Source organism: Phoca vitulina, unplaced genomic scaffold (genome assembly GCF_004348235.1).
Source record: "Phoca vitulina isolate PV1807 unplaced genomic scaffold, GSC_HSeal_1.0 scaffold1, whole genome shotgun sequence".
Taxonomy (NCBI): domain Eukaryota; kingdom Metazoa; phylum Chordata; class Mammalia; order Carnivora; family Phocidae; genus Phoca; species Phoca vitulina.
This window is the reverse complement of record NW_022589704.1, coordinates 53726035-53752242: the sequence shown is the minus strand read 5'-3', so window position 1 is coordinate 53752242 and position 26208 is coordinate 53726035. Positions and strand designations below refer to the sequence as shown.

Genomic DNA, 26208 nt, shown 5'->3' with positions numbered 1-26208 from the left:
AATAACTATAAAGTAATATATATAAAATATAGATATTAAGTATAAATGTAAAATAGAATAGAAAATAAACCAAATAAAAATATAAATTATATTTTTATATAATTATAATTATCAAATAATTAAAATATAAATATAAAATAAATATAAAAATATAAAAATAATAATTCTAAAAACCTACTTTGTTTCTGCAACTGGTTCTCCACAGGCAACCCATCGATCAGAGCCTCGTGGACATTTTTCAACTATATAGCCTGTGATGCGTGAACCACCATCATGCTTAGGTGGATCCCATGTTAGGAAGATGGAATTGGCTGTTCGATCCCTCCATTTAACATTCTCTGGTGGGTCAGGTACCGCTATAAACATTTTAAAGAGAGTCAGTCTTAGGTCATCTATGAAATCTCCATATTGCCAACCCGTGCCTTTCCCCCATAACTTCAACTCCAGGTATTAAAGCAAAAATGGTAATAAAAGGCTAGATAAGAAATCATCAAGAATGTACTCACTTGCAGGAACTGACATATTTATAGGTTCATCAGTATATGCAGGTTCTCCAGGGCCACATTTGTTACGAGCACAGACTTTAAATAAATACTCTTTTCCTTGAACAAGATCAGGAACTGTGAATTCTAGGTCAGTCACAGAGTCTATAACCTGGGACAAAGAAATACAATTACTTGTTTCCAAAAAACGCTTTCCCTGAGTCAAAAAGATTTTTATCATGAGCAGGGATACAAATAGAAATTGTTTTTGAATGATAAAGATTATTTCATATTAGGGAAAAAGTTGCAGGGGAAACACATAATATTTAAACCTTACTATATTAAGGTGAAACTTTCATAGTCTATACACATTAAAAAGGTGGCAAAAAGGTATTGATTCTTTTCACTAGGTTGGTTATTAAAAACATGATTTTAAAGTTTTTTTTTTTTATTAGCACTCTCGAGAGCATGAGCAGGGGGAGGGGCAAAGGGAAAGGGAACAGCAGGCTCCCTGGGCTGGGCTCCATCCCGGGACCCTGGGATCATGACCTGAGCTGAAGACAGATGCTTAACTGACTGAGCCACTTAGGTGCCCCTAGAAATGGTTCTAAATCAAGGTAAAAAACAATAATGAGTAATGAGTAAATAACAGTAATAAACTGAGGAGAAAAAAAATGGTAGATTGGGCCAACTAAAATAATCTAGTGGCGTGAGAAGTCTGACCACCAGGGAATCAAGTACTTAGTGTCCTTAGAATCGCTTATAGCTTAATAGGCCATATTGGGTACTTATCAGGTACCAAATGAATAGGTTAAGTTTTATTTTTTTTAAACTTAGTAGAAAATTTGGTAAGGCACAAAATAAGGCAATTATACCAAATCTTGGTTGAACTACCTCAGGAAGCATTAGCATCAAGGCACCTAAAATAGTTTTTGGTTCTTTTTCAGCAAGGCAAAGTGAAACCATATAAACTTTGCACGGCATCCCAGCATACTGGGCTTTCCCCTGCTCTTTTTTTCTGGAGTTGGTGCATTGCTGCTCAAAACTCACTTTAGTCCATGTTTTCCGGCTGACTTCTCGCTTTTCAACGACATATCCAGTTAATGGACTTCCTCCATCATCATCTGGTGGTTCCCAAGTCAAATGTACTGAGTCTCTGGTTATGTCACTAAATTTCAGTTCTTTGGGTGCACTTGGGCGAGCTGAGAAAATGCAGTCAGAAATCAATATAGGTAATAGCTTGAACCAATATTTGTTAATACTGTCAAATCACCTTTTATAACAAAAGTTTAGGTCCTTACCGATTACATTGACATCAATTTCCCCAGAAATTGCTTTCACACGATTTTCTAATTTCAGTATATAAATGCCCTTGTCTGGACGTTCACTTGGAGAAATGACAAGTTCAGCGTAGGCAGATAAGGTTTTCATTTTCACACGGTCCCCTGCTTCTAGTACTTTATCTCCAAAAGACCAGGTTGCACTTGGCCTTGGATAGCCTGTACTTGGAACCAGGATCGTGATAGGATTCGGGACAATAACTTCCAGACCATCTTTAAATGCACTTAAATCCATTGTTGGTTCAACTACCAAGAAGAAAAATTAATGAGTCTCCGGTACTATATTTAAGCCACCGCCCCCCCCCCCCACTGCCAAGTAGCTATGCGCTATTCCCAAATCTAAAAACAAAATATCCACTTACCAAATGCATCATCAGCAGTTAGAGGACCAAGAATTTCAGATGGATCTGAAACACCAGCTTCATTTTCTGCAGATACTCGATATAAATATTTATTTCCTTTTTGTAATCCAGTAACCTAAAGTTATGAATCAATATTTGTAAAAAACACATACATTTAAGTCCGTGATCATACACTGAATATTTTTATAGATGCAAATTCCCTACCTTGTAAGTCAGTTCAGGGACAAGTTTCTTATTGCAACGAATCCAATTATCTTTGCCTTCTTCACATCGCTCAATTATATAACCCAATATTGGGCTTCCTCCATCTTTCAGAGGAGGCTCCCATGTGAGCTGAACTGATGACTGAGTCTGATCTGAGGAATTTAGGTTCACAGGAGGACTTGGTCGCTCTGGAATGGAAGAAAGAGTTGGAGCACACCATTCAGTGATAATTTATTAATGTATAATTTCTATCATCCCCATTAAAATATTAGGTTTACTGAATTCACTGAATTAAGTAGGCACAGTCTGGATTTCTATGATTTTGTTCACATCTTTCTGATATTCTACCTTTTCATTAACTTTATTTTAATAGGCCTAATTTCTAGATTTCATGAAGTAATTATTTCTTTTTTTTTGATGGGCTTACCAATTGGATCAGCAACTTTGACAAAGGGTGTGGCTGCACTTGGTTTCCCAACTCCAATTCGGTTTTGGGCTCTGACCCGGAAACTGTACTCCTGTCCTTCCACCACATCAGTGACAGTTGCAGACAGGTCTTCAGCTCTTACTGTCATGGCAGTGTCCCATCTGATAGAAGTCTTATCTCTTAATTCAATAACGTAGTTTGTGATCTCAGCTCCTCCATCATACTCTGGTGGCTCCCATGTCAGTGAGACCCCAAATCTATTTATGTCAGTGATGGCCACATTCAAAGGAGGGCCTGGCACATCTGGATTTCATTACAGAAGAAAACATGGCTTTGGGTTAAATCAGGGATAAAAGCAAAGATAAGCTCGTTTGCAATTTACTTAAAAACTTCTTACCATATTTACTCCTTGCTTCTACAGGATTGTCAGTTTCTACTGGTTCACCAGTGCCAACTCTGTTTCTTGCACTGACACGGAATAGGTACTCAACTCCACCTTTTTGTAGTCCAGTGACAGTAAACTCACAACTGTCTGCACGATCAGTGGCCAGAACCCACGTCTTCCTTTTGATGTCACGTCTTTCAACAACATAACCTATGATTTTGCTTCCACCATCAGTTAATGGCTCTTCCCAGCCGAGGCTTACTTCACCATCAAATGTTTCTGTCACTTCTAAGTTACGTACTGGCCCTGGAACATCTGAAATTCACGTATAAAATTTTTTTTAATGTGTTACCATGCTTTTAATTGTGCTTTGCCAATTGAGTCCAGGTGATGCAAGGGCTTACCAATAACTTTTAAATTGATGAATGCTTCTGCTTTTCCATGTTTGTTCTGAAGCACAATTTTATACCTTCCTTTGTCTCCTTTCTTAGCTTCTAAAATTCTGAAAGAAGTTTGTTCAGCTGTCGTATCAACAGTTTTTGAAGACAGAGGTTCATTTTCTTTAAACCACTCAGCTTCTGCTTTAGGGTAGGCATCGTAGGGCACCACCATTGTCAGAGGCTGGCCAACGTCAACCACAAGATCTTGATCAGCTGTCTTGATTTTAGGTGCAGCTAGTGAGAAAAAGAACATGTGAATGCTTTTGAGTTATGTATTGTAGTCCAGCTACACCATAGCTTCTTTACTATGTATTTGTTAGCAAATATTGGTTACATAACCTTGGAAGTATATCACAATAACTTTAGAGGAGAGAGAGCTTCTTTGCAAATTGTCAGACTTGAGAACAGAGGATTAAGAATGATCTAAAACCATAAAATCTCCTTTCTTTGCCAAAAATAATAATAGAGAACTAAATATAGTACAAAACATGTTTGTTTGTTTTTATAAAGTAAGCATGTCATACTTAGTTCAAGATAAACCAAAATTTTTATGTACAAGGGAAACAATAATGGCTTTTTCAGAGTGACAACCCGCTAGGATGTCTTGGAAGCTAGGGTGAGGATGAGAACAGACCTAAGAGGCTCCAGAGGGTTTGGAAAATAGAAGAGACCAGAGCTTTCTCTAGGTCTGGGTTTCTGGGGATGACTTTCAGGGCAATATGTTAATTCTAGGAATTAATGGACAGCCACCATGTGCCAGCACCTGTTCAAGACTCTAGCATGTAAAGAAGAATGCTTTCAATGCCCTCTTACTCAGGACACTTTGTGGTAAGAGACATTAGAAAAGTTACACGTGGACAGAGGCTAGCAGAAATAAAAGGCTCTCACAAGCATCATCTCATTAATTATGAAATCTGAAACTTAACAGAGTTATCTGTGATATTGTGAGGATATTTGAAAATAAAAGAAAGGGATTTACCTGCCAGTTCAAGCTTAGCTCTGGCTTCTTTGTCTTTGGCAATAAATCTGTATTCACCCTGGTCACGAGGTTGAATATTACAAATCTGTAGCCTGTGTATCTTTCCTTCACTCATCATCTGGTGTTTGTCACCCTGAACAATAACCATGTTATTTCTTAGCCACTGAACTTCCACCTTATCTTTGTTGAGCTCAGCAAAAAAGACAACATCAGCACCAGGGGCCTCAAGAATATCCTGGGGAGGCCTGATGATCTCAACAGGGATTTCTGAAAAGAAATGTAAAATGAATACAAACATGTTCATATTTGGGTTAATCACCTTTAAAAATGTACTAATAGCAGGAGGGGAAGAATGAAGGGGGGGAAATCGGAGGGGGAGATGAACCATGAGAGACGATGGACTCTGAAAAACAAACTGAGGGTTCCAGAGGGGAGGGGGGTGGGAGGATGGGTTAGCCTGGTGATGGGTATTAAAGAGGGCACGTACTGCATGGAGCACTGGGTGTTATACGCAAACAAAGAATCATGGAACACTACATCAAAAACTAATGATGTATGGTGATTAACATAATAAAAAAAAGCAAAGTGAAAAAAAATAAAAAAAATAACTGGTACTAATATCAAAATTGTCCTTTCACTCAGTGTGTACCTTCCACAAAAAGTCTGGCTCGAGATTTTCTGTCTTCTACTCCACAAGCATATTCACATTCATCATCCAGCCTGCAGTCTTTTATAATGAGTCTATGTGTACTTCCATCTTTTTCAAATTTGTATCTAAGAGAGGAGATCGAATTATTTGTTAGCTTGCATAATGATCACTAAATTGTCAAGCAGTTAACAGGTAGTTACAGAAATAGAACTTCAGAGGCTTTCACTTACTTTTTGCCTTCTTTGATTTCTCTCCCATTTCTGTACCATTTCACATTTGCCTTCTCTCTGGAGAGCTGGCAGGAGAAGACCGCGTCATCAAATTCAGTGACTGTCTGGTCTTCTAAGTGCTCTACAAATTCTGTTGGGGCTTCTATAATCAGAAGGTCGGCAACAGATTTATCTTGTCCAGCGGTGACCATGTATTCACCCTCATCTGGGAAGCCACAGTCCTTAATGATTAGAGAGTGCTTATATTTATCGATTCTATATAAAACACGGTTGTCAAAAGCCACCTCTTCTCCATTTCTGGTCCATTTCAGTGTTACATTGAGGCGATTCACCTTGCACCAGAATGTGACCGTTTTCTTCTCCATTGTTTCAATATCTTTAAGAGGCTCAATAATTCTGAGGTCTTCCTCTGTCGTAAAGGAGAAGAATAATGTTGACTTGAACTGTTTTCACAATAGATACTGATTTAAAAACTCTTGTTAATTCCACATAAGTGACTTACCTTCTACTATTAGATTAGCAGCACTCTTCACATTTTCACCTCTGTGATTGGTTAGAGACACACTGTAATTGGCTTGATCATCTAATCGTGCATCTCTAATTCTGAGGGTGTAGACCAGGTCTTTTTGGAGAATAATGTATTTTGAACTATCGAAGATGGCCTCTTCATTTCTGAACCATTTGGCTTTGGCACCTTCCGTATTGACTTCACAGTTGAAGACGACTTCTTGTTGTTCCTTTACACGAGTGTCCTTAAGAGGAACTATGATCCTGAGTTTTTCTGAAAGCAAGCAACAATTCTTAGAGTAAGAAGAAGGACCAAAGTAGAGACAAATGTAAACAAACCCAAGAAGCGAAAACAACCGTACCAATTACTGTCAAGTGAGCTGCCGCTCTGGCGGCTCCAACCATGACTACGTAAGTGCCCATGTCTTGTAATGTGGCGTCTTTCACAACCAGGATCCTCTTTTTGCCATCAGCAATGATGTCATATTTGTCTCCAGATTCAAGTGTCTTATCATCCCTCTTCCACTGGACTTCAAAGCTTTCCTTTGATATAGAGCAGACAAATTCAGCCTTTTCTCCTTCAAGTATTTCAAGGTTTTGAGGCTTTGAGAGAAATTCGGCAGCGAGTTCTGGAAAGGAGCAGTTGCAAGGTATTAAAAGCTTCAGCATTTGTACCTTAAATGCATCAAGTATGAATTCTTAAAATATGACTTGTTGTAATTTTCATACCATGGACTTTGACTTTGCCATCAGTTCGAGAACTTGGGAGTCGGCAGTTGTAGTTGCCAGCATCCTCAAGATGAGCATTCCGAATGATCAGAATTCTCTTTCGTCCATCGGTAAGGATTTCATATCTTCCTGTTTCGATGATCTCCTCATCCCCTTTGTACCAAACCACTTCTGCTCCAGGCTTGGAGACTTCACAAACCAGTTTTATAGTGTCTGTTTCACTAACTTCAACGTTGCCAAGATTTTTTGTAAAGACAGCTTCTTCTTCTGCAGGAAGAGCAAAAAGAACAACATTGAGTTAAACTGAAAATTATTATTTTTTTTTCCAAAACATATACATCTGTAAAGAAAGACTTCACCCTTACCCAGTACGGTCAGCATGCCAGAAGTTCTTGCTGTCCTTACTTCACAGGAATATTCTGCTTCATCATCCAGTAGACATTTGTTGATGACAAGAATGCGCACTGCTCCCTTAGATATGATGTCGTATTTTTTGCCCTTTTTAATTTCGGCACCATCTTTAAACCACTGAACCTATATTGGAGATACATAGATACTTTTATCAGTTTTCTTATTGTCCCTTCACATATGCGTCCTTAAGAGGAATTAGGATTCTGAGGTTTTTTTGAAAACAGCCAACAGGACTATGGTGTGAAGAAGAACCAAAGTGGTAAATACAAATATAACCTAAACCCAAAAGGGCAAGAACAAACTTCTTCAGTTATTGTTAAGTGAGCTGCTGTTATTAAAGATAATGGGATCATATAAGTTTTTTTTTTTTTTTTTTCCCCAGGGCTTTAGATATCATGCAGACTAAGTCCTTTGTTTTTCGGATGTGTAAATGGAGACTCAAAGTTGACTTGCCAATGGTAGTTAATGAGACATATGGAATTGCAGATATTTGTTCTTAGCCTAAGAACATAGCAATTTCATATGGCCCAAACCAATAATATCTGAATCTCCTGATTGTGAGTCCATTGTTTTTCAAGTAATAGTTAATGAATACTACAAAGAAAACAATGAATCAAGTATGTATTTCACACCAAAGTAATAATCTTTAATCCAAAGGCAAAGTGATACTCAGGTTTGATTCACTTTCTTTTTTTTCTGTTTTGTCTAGGCCAAAAGTAAACAAAGGTATCTGACAACACAAGAGAGCAATCATACGTTCACAGACCTTAGCATTCTCTCGGGAAATTTCACACTCAAACCGAGCCATTTCTTTTTCTTTAACTTGAAGATCGGTGAGTGGTCTTAAGAATTCCACATGAGGAGCTGTAAGAGAAGGTCATCAGAATTCAAAATGAGGTTTCTAGCAATTTACTCTGACATTACTGTGGTATTTATTAAGAAAAAGTTAGTTTTTTGCAGGGCCTTTCCATCTTAATAGGCTACAACAGACTTTGAAAGCACTTGGAGCTGCCATTCATGTATACTTTCCCTTTTTTTTTTTACGTATCTCTCTAGGTTTCATAAAACTATGTGGCATACTATATGTCCAACTGATTATATATCTATATCTACAACCTATCGATCACCAACAAGGTTCTCCTGAATGATGGCCGAAAGAAAAATTCTTATTGATACTGCTCCAGAGTTGAAAGCTGATATTGTCAAAGGAAACACCAATAGCAAAGAAACATTATTTTATTTAAGGCAGGCTAAATAATCTTTGAGAAATTAGCAGAATTCAACAATAATGCAGCTTGAAGTGCTATAACCAGTCTTGTCTATGGCTAAGAGGCATGAGTCTGCAATTGAAATCACACATACTTAGCTTTTTTCTTTTTCTTTTTTTTTTTTTTTATGCTTCAAAGATGTCACACATAAGTCAGGCATCTATTAGTGCAACAAAGCAATGTGTTTTGTATGGGTGGGTGATTTGTTTTTGTTTTTTTTTAATATATTTCATTTGTTTCCAGAATTAAGTCAGCAGATGGTAGGATCAGAGAGCTGCCCCCTTGCCCCTCCTTCTTTTAGGGCTCCTTGTGAGTCCTTCCCAGGATGATCGTTCTTGATCAGTGAAATTCTGGGACACAAATGCTGGCCAGTAGGCTTGAAGATATGCTCATGGTGGCTGAGGCTTCTTGGCGTGGTAACAAAGTAGATGACAAAGGGATGAAGGAGACCCAAGAAGCTACTCTCTCATTAGCTAAAAGCAGAGCGACCACAAAGAGGCAAGAATAAAACAGTACAAGATGCATGGAAGCACAATCAAAGCCACTATTTTGTAGCTGTTGACAGATGGGAAGCAACTAAACCAAACAGCAGCTATCGCACAAAAATACAGACTGAAAAATGTTATCACTAGACAAACGAATGAATGAAGAAATGAGCTACCATGTGACATTTAGAAACAAGGTGTATCTTTCACCAAAGGAAGAAGTAATGCTAAAAACCATTAGCGTTCTCTTCATTCACAGGACTTCAAGAATCTAGTCTTCGCTCCATCTTATTACCCTTTCTTATTTTCAGAGATAGCATTATGTAAGTGGGCTTTATCATATTGCAGCGGACTTTAGCGTGATCCTATTCAAACTGCAATTTCATGCTCATTTTCTAGTTGTTCCTGACACCTGAGAATTCATTTCTTTCCAAGTGGAAATTGCTTTCCTTTCTTTCTTTCCTTTTTTTTTTCTTTTTTAAAATCATGACTCCTTTCTTGTCTCTTTCATTCAAACTATAGAAATGATCCCTGAAAGTATAGTCTTTTGTCTCTTTCATTCAATTTGTCCTTATCTGTCTCAGGATATTCCTATAGTAGGTTTAGCCCCGTAGACAAAGCGTACCTCTGCTCACTAGTCAGAAGCACAGTGAAAGTGATCAATGTGTCCTTATCAGACCAGATGTAGTAGAATAGCTTGTCTTTCCTTTTCTTTCTTTCTTTTTTTTTTTAAACACATAAAGGATCAGGTTATGTCAGTATTGATACTATAAGTTGCCAAGAAAGCAGTTAGGCCAAGAAGGGCATGCAAAAGGTGGCAGGGTTTTTTTTTGTTGTTGTTGTTATCAGAGTTGCAAATGAAAAGTCCCGTGTAAGAAGAATACTTACGCACGACGTTCAGGTTACAGGATGTCTTAAAATCCTTAGCATCACAAGTGTATGTTTTAATATCCTCTGGGGTACAGCCGTGTATAATAAGTTTTCTGACCCTGCCATCAGCCACAATTTCATACTTCTTGCTTTTGAGAATTTCTGTCCCGTTTTTGAACCATTTCACCTTAGCATTTTCTCTGGATACTTCACACTCGAGGACTGCGGTGGCTTCTTCTTCGACCGTCTGGTCCTCAAGAGGCTTAGTGAACTCAATGGGGGGTTCTGAAAGAATCACACTAATTAGCCAAGGTAGTTTTCCTTTCCTTCTCCAAGACTTTGAGCACCTCCTCAACTTTCTTCTGATATTGCCAGGGCTTTTTCTGTTTTTAAATTGCATTTGTTAGTTTTGATTCCACTTGGATGCTTTCCTCTAATAATGATGTTTCATCATTATTTGTACATACAGAGGAAAGGTGTTGTTTTAAACAATATAAAACATCGAGGACATAGTAGCCAAGTCTTGGTTAATAAAGTGATAGATACCCAGTTTGATAATAATTCTTCCTCCAGCCGTTTATTGAAAGCAACATAAACGGGGGGACAGAAAGAGGAAGTAAAACATATTCTAGTCCATTTTGACTCTTTTTTTTTTAAAGTAGTTTTTGAACTATTTTGTTAGGCCAAAAAGTAAAATTTGGATATTTGGTGGATTTTAATGATCTGTGGTACTCAGCATAATTGAGAGTTGACATTATTTATGAACCTCTGCATTACACATATTTTTAAAAATAAGCCTTGTAATTACCTTTCACAAAAAGGTTGGCATGAGTTTTGAAATCTTTTGCTCTTAGTTGGACTTCTCCAGCATCTTCTAACTTTACGTCCCTCAGAGTAAGTGTATGAACTTTTCCTTCTGAACGTGGGACCACCTAGTTTTTTTGAAAAAAAAAAAAAAAAAACTACAGTTTAAGACTATATGAAACAGCAATTCAATACATACATAGGTACATTTAATTCACTTAGGTAAATAATTTGAAATAGTGCTTTCTAAGTTGTTTTATAATCATATATAGAGCACATATGCCTTTGAAAATGATTTTAACCAGTAGTTTGGAATCTTTTAAGAAAGTTTTAGGCTTTCTTAGTTACCCTTACATAATTATTAGGTGGCCTTTTATGTTGAAATGCCTAGCCAAATTTCTGTTTATACTTCTGTATATATATTTATATAGCTAGATAAGTATTTTCTTCCATTCTGCCACTGAATTTATATATATGATAGAACTTAGAAAAGCTAAATCATGAAAGGAAGGAAAAAATTACTGCATATAGTAAGCTGCAATATCATGATCTTAGAATATCAAGACAAATGCTGCGATCACTATTAATATTTGAGTGAGAAATTCTTGTTGTAAATGCAACCTTAGGTGGTTTGAAGAGGCAGTCTGTAGAAAAATGAATTGTCCGAAAGAATACACCACCTTGATATGGGCTGTCATTAGGTCCCATAATTGTGGCTTGCACAATTACAAATCAGGCTACAGACAGGGCCATCTTCACAGTAATGATGCTAAGACAAGGGCATGGCTATTAATATAACAACCTTAATAATTGAGAAAGGTCAAAAACACAGTAAGGGAATACAAACAGGGGAAGGTAATTAAGATATGTCCTGCATCATAGCTACTTAATCAACATGATGCTTGAATGGGAAAAAAAATTTGTTTTTGTAATGGTGTTTCAAAATAAATTTTGGACTGTGAATTAGGGCTATTCTTTTAAAGTATTTCAGATTCCAATCCATCTACAGATATAGCTTATCAGTTTACACATTGTTTTATCATTTAAATTCCTCTGAGGCTGCTCTAGAATATTCTATTACCAAGAATTTGTCTCAGAACACAATGGTTCTCAATAAATAGCTCATATACAATGTACCTTGATTATGTAAGGAAAAACTAAGCTGAATTTTGTGGTGGTTTATGTTTGTAAGGATAATGTTAAGAAACTATCCTTTTAGTATCGTTACCCTATCATGGATACATATTGCTGTAATGGGCATTATGACTGTGACCAAGCTGTTAAAGTTTAAATTCATAATTATTAAAGGCCAATTAGGACTTATCAGTGCTTTCTCAGACTGATGGCTGAAGGGGGGGGGAATCTCATTTTCTCTAAAATTTTCTTTTTTGATTTCCTATTCCCATCACCTGTATTTGTTTGATTGGTGTAGTTCTGGAGGCTAAACATTTTGCAAACTGAAGTTGAAAGGCCTGAATTAAATTGGTATTAGCAAGTTTGTTACGATAGATTTAAACAAAACCTGCAAAATGTAATAAATCACTTTATTAATCACAGTTATATTTAAGTTTTTTTTTAAAAAAGAGATTTTATTTATTTATTTGAGAGAGAGAACATTGGGGGGGCAAAAGGAGAGGGAGAAACAGACACCCCACTAAGCAGGGAGCCTGATCCCAGGACCCTGACATCATGACCTGAGCTCAAGGCAGATGCTTAACCGACTGAGCTACTCAGGCACCCCTCTTTCAGTTCTTTTAAAAAAAAAAAAGAAAAAAAAAGAGACATATAAATAATACAAGAGCAAGTTTATAAACAGCTGAAGTATTTTGGATGGCTAAAGTAAAGAATTAAAATTCTTATGGCAAGAGAGACACAAGGAGGCCCCAGAGCATTGTAGTAAAGTGATCTTTTTTATTCCCAGAAAGAAGTTTAGTGACTATATATACATATATTTTAAATAAAAGAAATATGGATAAGTTTTTTAGGAATCTACATTTCAAATTAAAATAGAGTTTTTTACATTAGAACTAATGAGACTGATCTTTTCATAAAAAAAGCTCTTAATTTGACCAAAAGATACTCAGTAGCAAAAGAATAATATTGTCCTTAAGCAGTGTTCCTCTATTGAAGTCTTGAGTTTACAAATGTCCAAAGGATCTTGAAAAGTCAACCAGTTCTCTGCATTTGGACATGAAAGCAATGAAACTACACTTCATAGGACAAATGTTCATTTCAAAAAAAAAAAAAAAAAGGAGCAAACTTGAAGGTGGAGAGGCCTCTATTGCCTAGTTCAGTATTTAGAAGACCTCACTGCAGGGAAAGTGTCCTCACATGTAACTTAATTCTCATGCTGCCATTTGAATGCACAGCGGCTTTTTCTGTCCTTGGTAAAAAAGGAGACCGATTCGCCGTTACTGTCTTGTAGCAGGTGGACTTTGTCTGTTACTGAATTCCCCTTTAATCGCTCTGGTAGAATACTCGTTTTTTTTTTGTTTTACTACAGTCGTTCAAAGGCATTTGCCTTCTTATTAATTACTTCACTCAACTTTGTGGCTCTTTGTTACCTGAATCCCTTTTAAATTATATTCCTTCACCTCTTAAAAAGTTTGATTTGAAGCCTTGATGCCATCTTTGATATTATTTTTTAAATATTGAAAAAAAAAAGTCCTAGAATAATATACTGGCTGTGCTTTATTTCCAACCTATGTTGGACATTCTCTGTAGGTTTTATTCCAGGAATTCAAAATTAATGGAGAATTATCAAGAGAATTTAAACAGACAGACTGTTGTGGGGAGCAGAACAGATAGCTCAATTTAGGGAAATTATATTTTGGGTCTATCTGAATGGTCATTGCAGTTTTTACTTATGGCTAAAATTTTGGGCATAGATGAGCTAACACTGAGAGCTGGTTATTTCCTCAAACTTAATGTATATTTGCTCACACATGTGGATAACCTCAGAGCCCTCCTTCTTGTCACAACTGTCAGCTGCACTGTAAATAGTCCACTTGGCATTCCAGAATTTGCACAGCTCAAAGCACTTGAGGGTTAAAAATAGCTTTGTAGAAATGCTTGAAGAGCAAATCTGCCCAGAAGTTATCTCAACTACTTGATCAACTGCCTGAAATGGAATTTCCATCTTCTCTTCTTAATCCCCTTATATGCAGAACACTAGAGAGCACGGAGAGAATTAGTCACAAAACTTAATGTGGGCTGTTGTTACAAGACATCTGATCAGAAGGCCTTTTTGATCCCTCCTGTCTTCCAGTTAATCAAACAAACTATCACTGATAGCTAATGAGTGTTTGTCTTTTCCTCAAACAACAGAAAACCTTATCGTACTTAAAATTTTTATTTCCATTTCAATAAAAATACCATCAGGTTAAATCCAACAAAGATATGATGAATCTGCTTTATAATTTCAACAGAAATCAGGCTAGAGTAGGGAAGGGGAAGGGAAAAGTTGCGGAAGGGACATTAGAAAGAGCAAAGAACAAAGAACATACAGGTGAAGATGGAGAGCATGAGAGAAAAAGGAAGTGCAGGACATGGAAACCACACGCACGCTTTTTACCTTATCGCTAGGCTCAAGTTTCTTCCCTTTGAGATACCATTCCACCGGGATATCCTCATAAGAGAGCTCACAGTCGAAGGTGGCTGTCTCCCCTGCGGTCACTGTGACATCCTTCAGCGGCCTCAGAAGACCAATCACTCGTGCTTTACGAGAAGAAGGAAACAGCTCGGGATCACTCATTTTATAATTCCAAACGAATAAATACACTTAGTTATTAATCTTCGTGGTTGCTCTCTTCAAGAAGGAAAGAGCTGCAGGACTGGCCGCTGTTTTAACTCTCAGGTGAACGTGGCCCCTCGGTGCCGAGAAGGGGAGAGCTGGTGGCCAGAGGGTGGGCATTTGTAGGGGCCCTTCCGTTGTGATACACGAGGTCAGCAAGAAATCTGCGCTGCATCTGTCTCTCTGCCAGGCATCAAGTTCCTCTTGCTACATGTGGTATGTGACTTCCAAAATAACTAAGACTGTGATTGGGAGAGGACAGGGGCCCCGCGATCACATAGCCTGTCCATATCCATCAAACACTTTGCACCTTCCAAAAATGTTAGCCCACACAGCCCGTCTCCCTTCTTGAGTCTGACGTGCCCACACAGCCGAGTTTTTCTGTGGTGTTACAGTTGTACAGCCGTCGCGGGATGTGGGCTTTCAGAGTGCTGAGCTAGATGCTCATTGCATGCATTACTACTTGGAATGGAAGGAGTACACAGCAGGAGAATATGACTTGCTTAATTTTCTTTTCTTCTGAGGGCAAGCAAGTTCACAGAAATTTCCAAAACCGTGGAATTTGAACCTTGTGTATAGTAGGATGTCAAAGAAGTAAATACAAGAAAGCCAGTTTCTGGACTTCAATAATGTTTTCTAACTAATTAAGTAATTCCAATTAACGTTACATTCATTTTCTGCAAAAGCACATCCTCTCTTTTCACCAGACACACATCCAACTTACGTTTCACTCGGAGGTGGGCACTAGATTTCACATTGGCAGCTTGGAAATCCACCCCACCCGTCTGGTCCAGGCGGCAGTTGTGCAAAATCAGGAAGTGCATTTTGCCTTCTTCCTTGATCTCACAATCCTGTGCCAAGAGAGAAAAAAGGTTTCGTAGGAAACAATCTCTGATATTTTTTCTGAGGCCATCCTAGCTTAATGAAAGGAACATTACAAATAACTAGTGAGGAGATTTGATGTAATTTTGAGCTCTTTTTCGTGAAATAAAGTTTGCAGGTACTATCAGAAAGCATGATGTATTCTACCTGTATAATTCGGAACCAACTAGCAGCGTCGCAGGGTATCTACTACCTTATACCACCTGGATCAAAAAGAAGGCAAGTGTGCCTGTCTGTGCGCATTTGTAGATCCTAGTATCTCTTTTTGGCTTAAGGTCTGATAGAGAACCCGATACCATATTTTAAATTTGTAGATCCTAGTATCTCTCTTTGGCTTAAGGTCTGATAGAGAACCCGATACCATGTTTTAAATTTGTAGATCCTAGTATCTCTCTTTGGCTTAAGGTCTGATAGAGAACCCGATATCATGTTTTAAATGCCCTGCACGCATTCTGACTCTTTGCCTGTCCTTTTTTATTTCACACAGTGCCTCTAGGTGTTGACAAGTTCAGATATAGCCTCACAGGTGTCTGGAGTAGTGCCTCTCCCTTGAGTTTCCAGTTGGCATGGATATCCTCCTCAGAGATCTCAGTTTCAAAGCGGGCCGTCTCAGTCTCCATCACCTCCACACTGTGCAGCGGCCGCACCAGCTTGATCTCCCGATCTAGAAAAGGGAAGGGGCAGCTTGCGTCATTAGCCTCTGGCAGAAATAATACCGACGGCTTCAAGAGTGGAACTCATGGAAATCTCCTCACCTTCAATGTTAAGCTTTCCTGAGGTCTTATCTGTCCCACAGTCACAGGTGTACTGTCCAATATCTGATTTCAAGGCTTTCTTTAGGATGAGTATGCGCTTCTTGCCATCTGCCTTAATAACAACATTTTTAGATGGCTTTATTTCCTTCCCATCCTTAAACCATTTCACTGGTGCGTCTGCTTTGCTAATTTCACACTGTAGAATCACTTCGTCTTTCTCTACACCAGTGTAATCTTGAAGTTTTCCGGTAAAGTATGGATCTCCCTCTGCAAGTAAAGAGTAAGTGAAAATGTTTCATTAACCACCAAGGAAATGCAATCCCTGGGAAAGTTCAAGAGGCTGCTCGCAGAGTTCTGAGCATATTTTTAAAATTGTACCAAGCTTTCACTTATTTAACGTGTTTATGTTCAGAAGTTCTCTATATGTTAGAAAGGGAACCAGTGCATGTGATTTATCAAGAACTAATCATCCATCTATCTTACATTTTGAAGTATGTTATTGATAGTAGTTTGAAAGACACTAAGAAATTTAGCTTCAAATATAATGACTTGTTCCTTCATGACTCAGCTAAATTTCTAATTCCTTTGTGAATCCATTATGTCCACCTGAAGCTTTCAGATTCACACTATTAGTTTTTCTTATATCAATAGTTTGCCATTAATAGTTTCTATATATGTTAGACTTCATATGTAATCTGCTTGATATTAAGGGGCCAAGAAAAATAATGACTTTTATGAATGTAACTTCTGTGCTTCCTCTCTTACTAGAAGTTTGAAAACACTTTCCTGAAATAATTTTGATAAAATGAGGAGATGGGAAGTATTTATAACCCTATTTTAAACATGACAGAGCTCAATAATTAAGAGTTTTATTTCTGATCTGAACTGGCTATTTTGTGAGCTTGAGTCTTCATTACTTGAGAGTCCTCATATTTTTGGGTAAAAATATTTTAGGAAGACACCTGATAAGGACAGGGGCTGCTTTCGTGCAATATAACCCTTAGAAGATAATTTTATATGATAGATAACTCCACAAATTTCTGCTGAGTTTAATGTAATAAATAGAAAAAAAGCACCTACCAAGCACAGTGAGTTTAGCTTCTGAACTTAGCCCCATAGCTTCCACTTTAATCTGAGAGGTATCATCAATAGAGAGGTCTTTGAATGTGATGGAATGAGTCTTCCCTTCATCGTCCATCCAGACCGACCTGCTGGTGTGCAGGCGCTGGTCGTTCTTGAACCACTTAACCCTGATGTTATCATGGGACAGCTCCACAGTGAACACGGCACTCTCCCTCTCTTTGGCTGTTACGTCCTTGAGTGGGGTGAGGAATTTGAGTCGGATTCCTATCCAGAAAAGAAAACCTCATTAATTCCCGCCCTTTAGGAGGAACTATAAAAATAAAAGCAAAAAAAAAAAAAAAAAAAAAAAATTAAAAGGGGTCTATTTCATAAAGAATATTTACCTTCAATGATCAGTTTGGCACTTGTGTGTTTATCTTCGGCTTCAAACATGTATTTTCCTTCATCTTCAAAAGCAGCGGACTTGATCACCAGGGAATGTTTAGTGCCATCCTTTATAAGCTCAACTTTGTCATCGCCTGTGATTTCCTGGGTTCCTTTCAGCCAACGGAATGTTTTGGGCTCCCTCGACACTTCGCACTCAAACTTAGCCTCATCTTTCTCAAAGACTTTAATGTCACTGAGAGGCGTGATGAAGATGAGTGGCAGTTCTGCAAAGAGAAGACGGGGTGGATGAAACCAGATTATGCTTCCGTTCATGACCCCCAGTCAGCTCAGGGTCTCAAAGTCTTGCAAAGAAAATAACAAAAGAGTGGCTGAAAGGCAGAGCATACCTTTCACTTTCAGATTGGCTGCAGATTTGGCGTTGGCGGCCTGGAAGGAGACCTCCCCTGTCATATCCAGCTGGCAGTTATAAAGGACCAGAATATGCTTCTTCCCATCTTCAATGATCTCACAGTCCTATTCGGAGAGGTAGAAGAAGGACAGAGCAAGAAGAATATCATTGTCATAACTGGTGATTCCTACCAATCATCAAGACATTTTGGTCCCGAAGTCTATCTTTTTTCACCCCAAACAACCAAGCAAGCAAGCCCCTGCCTGTGTGATTGGATGATCTTGACTTACAGGGGAAGCAGTTAAAGGCTCTCCTTTTAACTTCCACTGGCCATGAACATCCGGTTCAGAAAGTTCAATTTCAAAGCGAGCTGTTTCACCGACAAACAATTCTACTCCGTACAGAGGTTTTTCCACTTTTATTAGTCGAGCTGAAAGTACAGAGTTTCGTAAGGATGACTGAACAAATACACTGTGTGTGCAGGTAGGGTGAGTTGAAAAATTCTGAGCAACTCACCTTCAACGTTAAGATTTGCTTTTGTCTGGTCAGTGCCGCAGTCACACATGTATTCGCCTTTATCTTTAAGGTCTGCCTTTTTTATTTTTAGGGTGCGGCGCAGGCCGTCCGTCTTGATAGAGTATTTTGTTGAAGGTACAATCTCTTCGCCATCTTTGAACCATTTCACTGGCACGTCTTTGCTCACTTCACACTTCAGAATAATCTCATCCTTCTCAACTCCAGTTTTGTTGTGTAATTTCACAGTGAAGTAGGGATCGGCCTCTGGAAAAGCCAGTCAACAGGTCATCAGGAGAACGTGAAGATTAAAGTTTACTGGAATCACAAGTGGCAAAATATTCAACAACCACCCCCTCTCTCCATCCCCAAACTGGCTATCCAGTCATTGTTGGTCATGCTTACCCAAGACCTTCAGGTTTGCTGTGGAGCTCAGGTCCTTAACTTGAGCTTTTATCTGGGATATATCATCCAGGGTCACTTCTCTCATTTCCAGTTTGTGAGTCTTGCCCTCAGATGAGATGAGTACGGTTCTGCTCGTGTGGAGTTTGGCATCATTTTTGAACCAAACTACATGCATTTTTTCATGAGAAAGCTCACACATGAAAATTGCTGTTTCGCCTTCTTTCACTGTTTGGTCTTCAAGAGGCGATATGAATTTCAACCTTATACCTGCAGTGTAAGCGTGAAGAATGTGCTTAGAAACACAGTTTACCTTCAGAAATAGTCCACTCTAAACTGCCAAGGTCAAAAGGATCCATTTCGCATAGCATTTATTTATTCACCTTTTCAAGTAGGATCTATCCTCCATTAAAAAAAAATTAAGGGGCTTCTTTTGGTGACGATGTGACAGTAAAGTTGTGGTGCCCACTGTCACTTATCCCTATTAGAACTTGGTGTTTGTGGCATAAATCTTGAGAGTTGGCTTTTCTTTTTGTAATGCAAGTACCTGACTTCAGCTTTGCGTGCTAAGCATCCACCTCAGAGATGGCCATCTTGAGTAAACACATTGCCAGCCACAGGCTAGATCAGCAGCCAGGCTGGGCCCCTCCCCACCATGCCCCACAGTCTCCTCTCTTTCTGAGACCTTGGTTGATTTTGATAACTGACCACTTGGGCAGCTTGTTTTTTTTCTTCCCTCACTTTAATGTCCTGCTCTTATGTTTTAAATTCACAACAAAGAGTGAGCCAATAAAACCATAGACCCCTACCCTCAACCTCAATAAAAGCGGAACCCCAGGCCCGCTCTCTACCTCTCACCCCCTCCTCCAAAAAAAAAAAAAAAACCCAAAAAACAAAAAACAAAACCCAAAACCAAAACCAAAAACACCGTGGCTCTGTGGCCCCAGGTGTGCTGTGTAATTTCCAGGTCCTATAAGTAATAAACCTGTCTCTTTCAACGTTCCCTGATGGTTACTGCTGAGGGCATCTTGCAATCATAATAAGACTCACAATGGCTGGTCCAGCCACAACACTGGTTATTGATAGGCTGAGAATGGCACACACAGCATTCTATCTTTAAAGTCATATGTTTGTGTGCTTACATGTGGGATACTATATCCAGATCTCATAAACTCTTACCTGTAACAAATAATCGTGCCGAGCTCTTCTTGCCCTCCACCTCAGCAGTATAGACCCCTTCATCGTTAAACTGAGAATCATTGATAACAAGAATGTGTTTCTTTCCATCAGCAATGATATCAAACTTATCAGATGCCTTGATTATATCAGGTCCTTTAGACCATATCACATTTGCCTCTCGAGTGAGGACACATTCAAATCGAGCCTGTCGCCTTTCTGGAACAGTGACGTCCTTCAGGGGCACAGCAAAGTCAAGTTCAATTTCTGAAAATCAAATGTTAAGAGTGAGGTTTCCAGAACGCACAGGGCTGTGAAATGAAGTCAAGTCCACCCCATGCGTTCTAAAGGCCATACCTTTCACTGTCAGAATGGCAGTGGTAAATGCATTAAGTGCCTGGTAAAGGACTTCCCCAGCTTGGTCCAGTTTGACTTTGTGCAAAGTTAAGAAGCGTTTTCCACCTTCCGCTTTGATTTCACAGGTCTGAAAAACAACGGTCTTGGTTAGCATTTGAATGAGATAAGTTCCAGAGAGGAGAAATGTTTCAGATCCACATATGTCTATGGATGTCCTAAAAATTACTACTAATAAAAGTGAGTAAACATGTCTAGCCATGAAATATTACAAAAATCACTGGAGCTGTCCACAAATAGTGCATCAGAGTTCTTCCTCTCTTTGAGACTTTAGAATCTTGAAAGAACTTCATCGTCATTGAACCAAATCTGAATGTCAACCTGAAGATAGAATGTGGATATTTTACATGACCGGCAACTTAAAATGGGAAATGACTCACAGGTGAGGGCCGAAGAAGTTCTCCCTTCAGTTTCCACTGTCCAGGAATGTCTGCCTCTGAGATTTCTGCATCAAAGCTTGCGCTTTCCTTCTCATAAATGGTAACATCCTCTATTGGTTTAAGCAATTCAACTTCACGCTCTGTATTGGTCAGGGATGAAAAATCATAATGCTTTAAACAATCTAACAATGCTTTGCTTTCTTTCCTATTTTTTTTTTCTTTGTTTGGTGTGTTATTTTGCCTTCTTTACACACAAAACTTATCTTTTTAGGATATAAGGAAAGACTTTTATACCTCCAAGTGTCAGCTTTGCAGGGTATCTTTTCCCTTCAATTTCCACTGCATATTCATCAATATCTTCTGGTGTAGCATTCTTGACTTTGAGGAATAGTTGTTTTCCTTCTCTTACTATCTCAGTCTTATCATTCGGTTCCATGGGGATTTCATCATATCCTTTGAACCACTTAATGTTTGGAGTTTCCTTTGCTATAATGCAGGAAAAAACAGCCGTCCCCTTTGGTTTCACATGCTGATCTCGGATAGGTTTCACCAGCCAGTCTCTGATGACTTCTGCATGAAAATAAGGTCAGAAAAAATAGTCATGACCTGAACAAGTAATAGAAATAACTTCCTTAGTAAATTTCACAAATAGAAAAAAATTCTCAAAACTGGATATAATCAACTTGCTATGATGGGTTGATATTCCCCTGTCTTAGATAAGGTACAAGGCTGGGAAATAAAATTCTCTCTTCCGTTTTGTTAATATAATAACAAGAAATTCTCTCTTCCTTTTGCTGATATAATAATAAGAATAAGAATATACTAGTAAGTATAATAAGCAGAACACAATTTCCAGCCAAGTACTAACCGACTACTTTGACGCAGGATGAACATTCCAGGTTGTTGGCATTTTCCACAGTAACCGTGTATGTTCCAGCGTCGTGGTCATCTGTGTCATTGATGGTCAGGGCTCGCAACAAGCCAATGACTCCGGGCACAATTTTGCCAGGTTTCTCCACCACAATCTTCCCATCCTTCCTCCAGACCACGTCACGCTCTTTGTTTAACTCACAGCTCAAGTACAGCGGCTGTCCTTTGACCACTGTGACTTCCTCTTCAAGTGTTTTTACGAAACGCACAGGAAGTTCTGTGGAGAATTTCAGTATTAAAAATCTGCAAAGACTTTTCAATATACATACAATCTCTTCAGTGATAGAAAACTTGGAAATGAGAGATTTTGGCTCAAGTTACAACAAAAATTGCTAATGAGATTTGTTGTGTTAAAGTTTAATAGGGATCGTATTCAGCAGACTGGAAATTACCTTCTACAACAAGTTTAGCTGTGGAGGTCTTTTCCTTATTTCCCAAACGTAAAACACAGGTGTATTCGCCGGCATCGGAAAGCTGGACATCCATGATATGCAGCTTTCTGTCTTTACCATCTGCGATGAATCTGTGCTTTGGGCTCTCACGGATATTGCTACCATCTTTCATCCAGCTTGTAATTGCAGTGGAGGGGGAGACTAAACATTCAAAGATGGCAGAAGACCCCACTGACTCTGCTTCAGTCAAGACGATGTCTTTGATTTCTGTCACAAACTTCAGGGGCACAGCCTTTAGCTGGTAAGTGAATGGGGCTTCATCAGGAGGCTTCTCTCCACCACTTCCTGGTCTTAACTTTTTCCTTTCAGCTTCTATTGGTGATGGAGTCTTTTTGGCGACACCTAATTCAAAAGAAAGTTAAACGTTGATTTTGCATTTTCAGAAGGGTCAGAAGCGCATACTTGGCTGCCTGCTGGAACAAACCAGTGATAGAGCAACTTGAAGACAAGAACAGAAAATTAAAGACTAGGCAAATTGAAAGGCCAATTGAATTTATACTGCCTTCTTTCAGATAGGAAAATGAGATAGCATAGGAATCCATGAATAAGAAATGTTCTTCATTTTCTCAAGTTTTAAACCCGAATATAAAATGTTCCAATTCGGGTCTAATTATTTTATCTGTCCTGTATAAATATCATGTATATGAGGAATGAAGCTAAGAATTTATAGGGTTCGTTATGCTAAAATATAGTTGGTTATACATAGATGAACTAATAGTTCATGTACAACTCCTATCCCACTTGGATAATATTAGAGGTATATTACTTGAAATGTCAGAAGCCATATTAGTTTTATCAGAATCAATTAGGAATAATAAAGATTGTTATAAATTTTGAAACTTTTTTCCCCCTTGAATGTAAAGTTTCCCAGGGTGAAAGGTTACAATTTAGGTGCAGGGAAATGACTGTTACCTTTGATGGGACCTTTTGGCTTGGCAGCCTCCTCTTTAGGTGCTTTGGCTTCTGAAATAAAAAGAAAACTCAGCATTTAAACAGTTTTCAGGTCCATTTTATGCTTAGTAGTAAACCATGCAGGGTGAGTCATGTTCTTTGTTATAAATATTAATGCATGAGGAGAAATTGGATTTATTTATATGGCTTCCATGGAGAATACTTGGATATTTCCAAGAAGGCATATTTTGATCAGTATCATTCTGGTCAATGATGTGACCAAGCTAAATTACCAACATATTTAGGATTAAAAAATTACTTTCAGCAAGTGCCCTTATTCTTCTGTTTCTGGGAGAAGGCTTATTACTCTTGCCTTATGAGGAAGTTTAACTCTTGCCTAGCTATGCAAAAGATTTTATATATTTATGTATGTGTTGGTTAAGTGAACCTAGGAAAGAAGTTTCTATCAACAAGGAGTCAATGTAGGAAAAAGAAAAATGGCCCAGAAATTACCAAAAGCCAATTTTTTTTTAAATTGGGCAGACAAATCCATAAAGATTAAGGAAAGAGAAGGGGTCTATGTGCTACACACATATGGATTCCTTTGAAGATTTCCCTTAGACAATGAACTAAGGCAGAAGCAAGGCAGTTCCTACATTTAGAGTTTAATGAAATTATTAATGTGGGGCAGTACAAACTGCAGAACCAGCTCTCTAGCTTCAGCCCCTGGGAATGTGAGAAAAGCTTTATTTTCACACATACTTAATTAGTTCAACGGCAGTTATTATCCTTTTCTGAGCTAATGAAAGGTATCACACATTGAAATTATAAAACTTTAACAGAACAATGTCCAAATCATAAATATCAGTGACAAAATATATTAACAAAAATATTAAAGTTGAACTATAGCCCAAAGAATATAATATATTGTCTCATGTCATTAAACACAATAAAATTTTAAATATCTCCATAGTGCTTACTATGCGCCAGGCACTGTGCTGTTTTACCTATATTTAGTCCTTATAATAATCCTATAGGCAGATATAATTATTAATCTGATTTTACAGAGTAGGAAATTAAAACTTAAAGAGATTAAATAACTAGCCAAGGATCAAATAATCAGGACATGTATTTATCAATGATCAATACATATCAAATCAGTTTTGGTTTTGAGATTATCATCTAAGTGATGAACTAATAGTTCATGTACAACTCCTAAGTATCTTAAGTTTATACTTGAGATAGTTAATATCACTGAGTTAGTACATTTAAGGAAATTATTATTGACCTAGATTCTTATATTGATTTAAAGGCTGAACTATGCAGTCTTTTTTTGGTCTCTCTCCTTTTTCTTATGGTAAAATCAACCTAACATAAAATTTATCATTTTGGCCATCTTAGAGTATACAATTCAGTTGCATTAAGTACATTCACAATTTGCAATCATCAACACTATCCATTTCCAGAACTTTTTCATTTTGTTAATATGCAGTCTTTAAAAAAAGAACACAAACAAACAAACAAAAAATGACAAATGATTCCTACAGGGCATATGGGAAATTTGAATATCCACAGGCTACCTATATGTGTATCCTGAGAGTGTCTGTCTTCTTAGTTTTCATCAGCCTTGAACATATTCATTACTTAATTTCAAAAGCATATAAAGCAATGATATTTTGAAGGAATGCGTATTCCAATCAAAACACAGTGTGTACCCACGGGTGAGAGATTACGTTGGGAAAGGACATCAGAGGAAGAAAATTTAATCAAGAATTTATTACCCACCCCCCAGTTGATGATGCCTGTTTCAACAAAAGAGGGCTTGCATTTTAATGAAGGATGAAAACTTTTATTAAGCCACTAAAACAAACAAACAAAAAGAAAACTACAGAATAACTACCTGCTTTCTTTCCAACCACAGGCACCATCACCGGGGCAGCGATTGGGGTGGGTGCGGGCTCCACGGGAGGTGGTTTGATTATTTTCACTTCTGTAGAGAGATGTCCTTTGCATTAATATATCCATTCGTCTCTGCCTAAAATCTCATTTGGTGGCCTATTTGCCTTTTCTGATGTAACTTTGAAATTTTCAAATCACTAGTTTTTCAGAGAATAACATATTCTAACTATAGCATGATCTATATACAGTATAATATAATAATATATTCAATATATTGCAATATATTTAATTATATTGAGTAAAAAAATCATATAATCTAAAAATATATTGGGACATTATAAATCATCTGATGCATGCCGACTTTTACTTCCTTTTTTAAAATAACTATATATTTGTTAAAACACACACACATACACACACACACACACACACACACACACACAGAGGCTCAAAATGGTGTCGCTTAGACCAAGTTCCCAAAATGGAACTTAACACCCAGTCTAATTGCAGTTTCAGCCTCCCCAAACACATGTGGCCTTAACTGGTCAGCCCGCAAATTTTTCTTTCCATCAGCACCAACGAGTCTGTTGGTTCCTCTCCATCCCCCAAAGAACGAATGAAATAATCTACATGATAAAAAAAAAAAAAAAACCCGCTTTTTCCTCTAGCAGACAACCTCCTCTACAACAATCCTTGTCTTTTGCTCATGACTTTCCTGTCCTCACCCTCTGTCTATAAAAACCTTCCATTTTGTATTAACTCCTTGAATTGACTATTTGCTAGACAGGGTGCTGCCCCTTTCATGAATTGTTCAGTAAAGCCAATTAGATCTTCACATTTGCTTGGTTGAATTTTGTTATTTGACACATTCTTTGTAAGAAGCATGAAGGATTTCCCTGATGCCAAGGGATGTTGAGCACTTTTTCATGTGATAAAGAAGATGTGGTACACACACACACACACACACACACACACACACACACACACACACAATGGAATATTATGCAGCCATCAAAAGGAATGAAATCTTGCCATTTGCAACGACGTGGATGGAACTGGAGGTTATTATGCTGAGAGAAATAAGTCAATCAGAAAGACATGTATCATATAACCTCACTGATATGAGGAATTCTTAATCTCAGGAAACAAACTGAGGGTTGCTGGAGTGGTGGGGGGTGGGAGGGATGGGGTGGCTGGGTGATAGACATTGGGGAGGGTATGTGCTATGGTGAGTGCTGTGAATTGTGTAAGACTGTTGAATCACAGACCTGTACCTCTGAAACAAATAATA

At 38.1% G+C, this 26208-nt stretch overlaps 1 protein-coding gene across 1 annotated transcript in view; it reads right to left on the bottom strand.

Moving 5' to 3' along the window:
* The window catches only part of TTN (titin), a 269983-nt gene that overhangs the window by 88457 nt on the left and 155318 nt on the right, over positions 1-26208 (bottom strand). The window contains exons 177-213 of the mRNA XM_032407124.1: positions 24919-25008; positions 23040-23090; positions 22068-22469; positions 21614-21892; positions 21040-21315; positions 20746-20885; positions 20309-20435; positions 19955-20218; positions 18779-19045; positions 18377-18640; positions 18151-18290; positions 17859-17985; positions 17469-17735; positions 17083-17349; positions 16003-16269; positions 15772-15911; positions 15090-15216; positions 14147-14289; positions 10577-10700; positions 9787-10053; positions 7912-8009; positions 7100-7268; positions 6735-7001; positions 6368-6634; positions 6001-6279; positions 5499-5907; positions 5269-5393; positions 4620-4886; positions 3605-3874; positions 3213-3515; positions 2816-3118; positions 2389-2576; positions 2185-2299; positions 1784-2068; positions 1533-1684; positions 507-654; positions 179-356 (exon numbers count right to left, since the gene is read on the bottom strand). Of these exons, the coding sequence (XP_032263015.1) occupies positions 179-356; positions 507-654; positions 1533-1684; positions 1784-2068; positions 2185-2299; positions 2389-2576; positions 2816-3118; positions 3213-3515; positions 3605-3874; positions 4620-4886; positions 5269-5393; positions 5499-5907; positions 6001-6279; positions 6368-6634; positions 6735-7001; positions 7100-7268; positions 7912-8009; positions 9787-10053; positions 10577-10700; positions 14147-14289; positions 15090-15216; positions 15772-15911; positions 16003-16269; positions 17083-17349; positions 17469-17735; positions 17859-17985; positions 18151-18290; positions 18377-18640; positions 18779-19045; positions 19955-20218; positions 20309-20435; positions 20746-20885; positions 21040-21315; positions 21614-21892; positions 22068-22469; positions 23040-23090; positions 24919-25008 (7852 nt within the window). The remainder of the gene's footprint in view (positions 1-178; positions 357-506; positions 655-1532; positions 1685-1783; positions 2069-2184; positions 2300-2388; positions 2577-2815; positions 3119-3212; positions 3516-3604; positions 3875-4619; positions 4887-5268; positions 5394-5498; positions 5908-6000; positions 6280-6367; positions 6635-6734; positions 7002-7099; positions 7269-7911; positions 8010-9786; positions 10054-10576; positions 10701-14146; positions 14290-15089; positions 15217-15771; positions 15912-16002; positions 16270-17082; positions 17350-17468; positions 17736-17858; positions 17986-18150; positions 18291-18376; positions 18641-18778; positions 19046-19954; positions 20219-20308; positions 20436-20745; positions 20886-21039; positions 21316-21613; positions 21893-22067; positions 22470-23039; positions 23091-24918; positions 25009-26208) is intronic.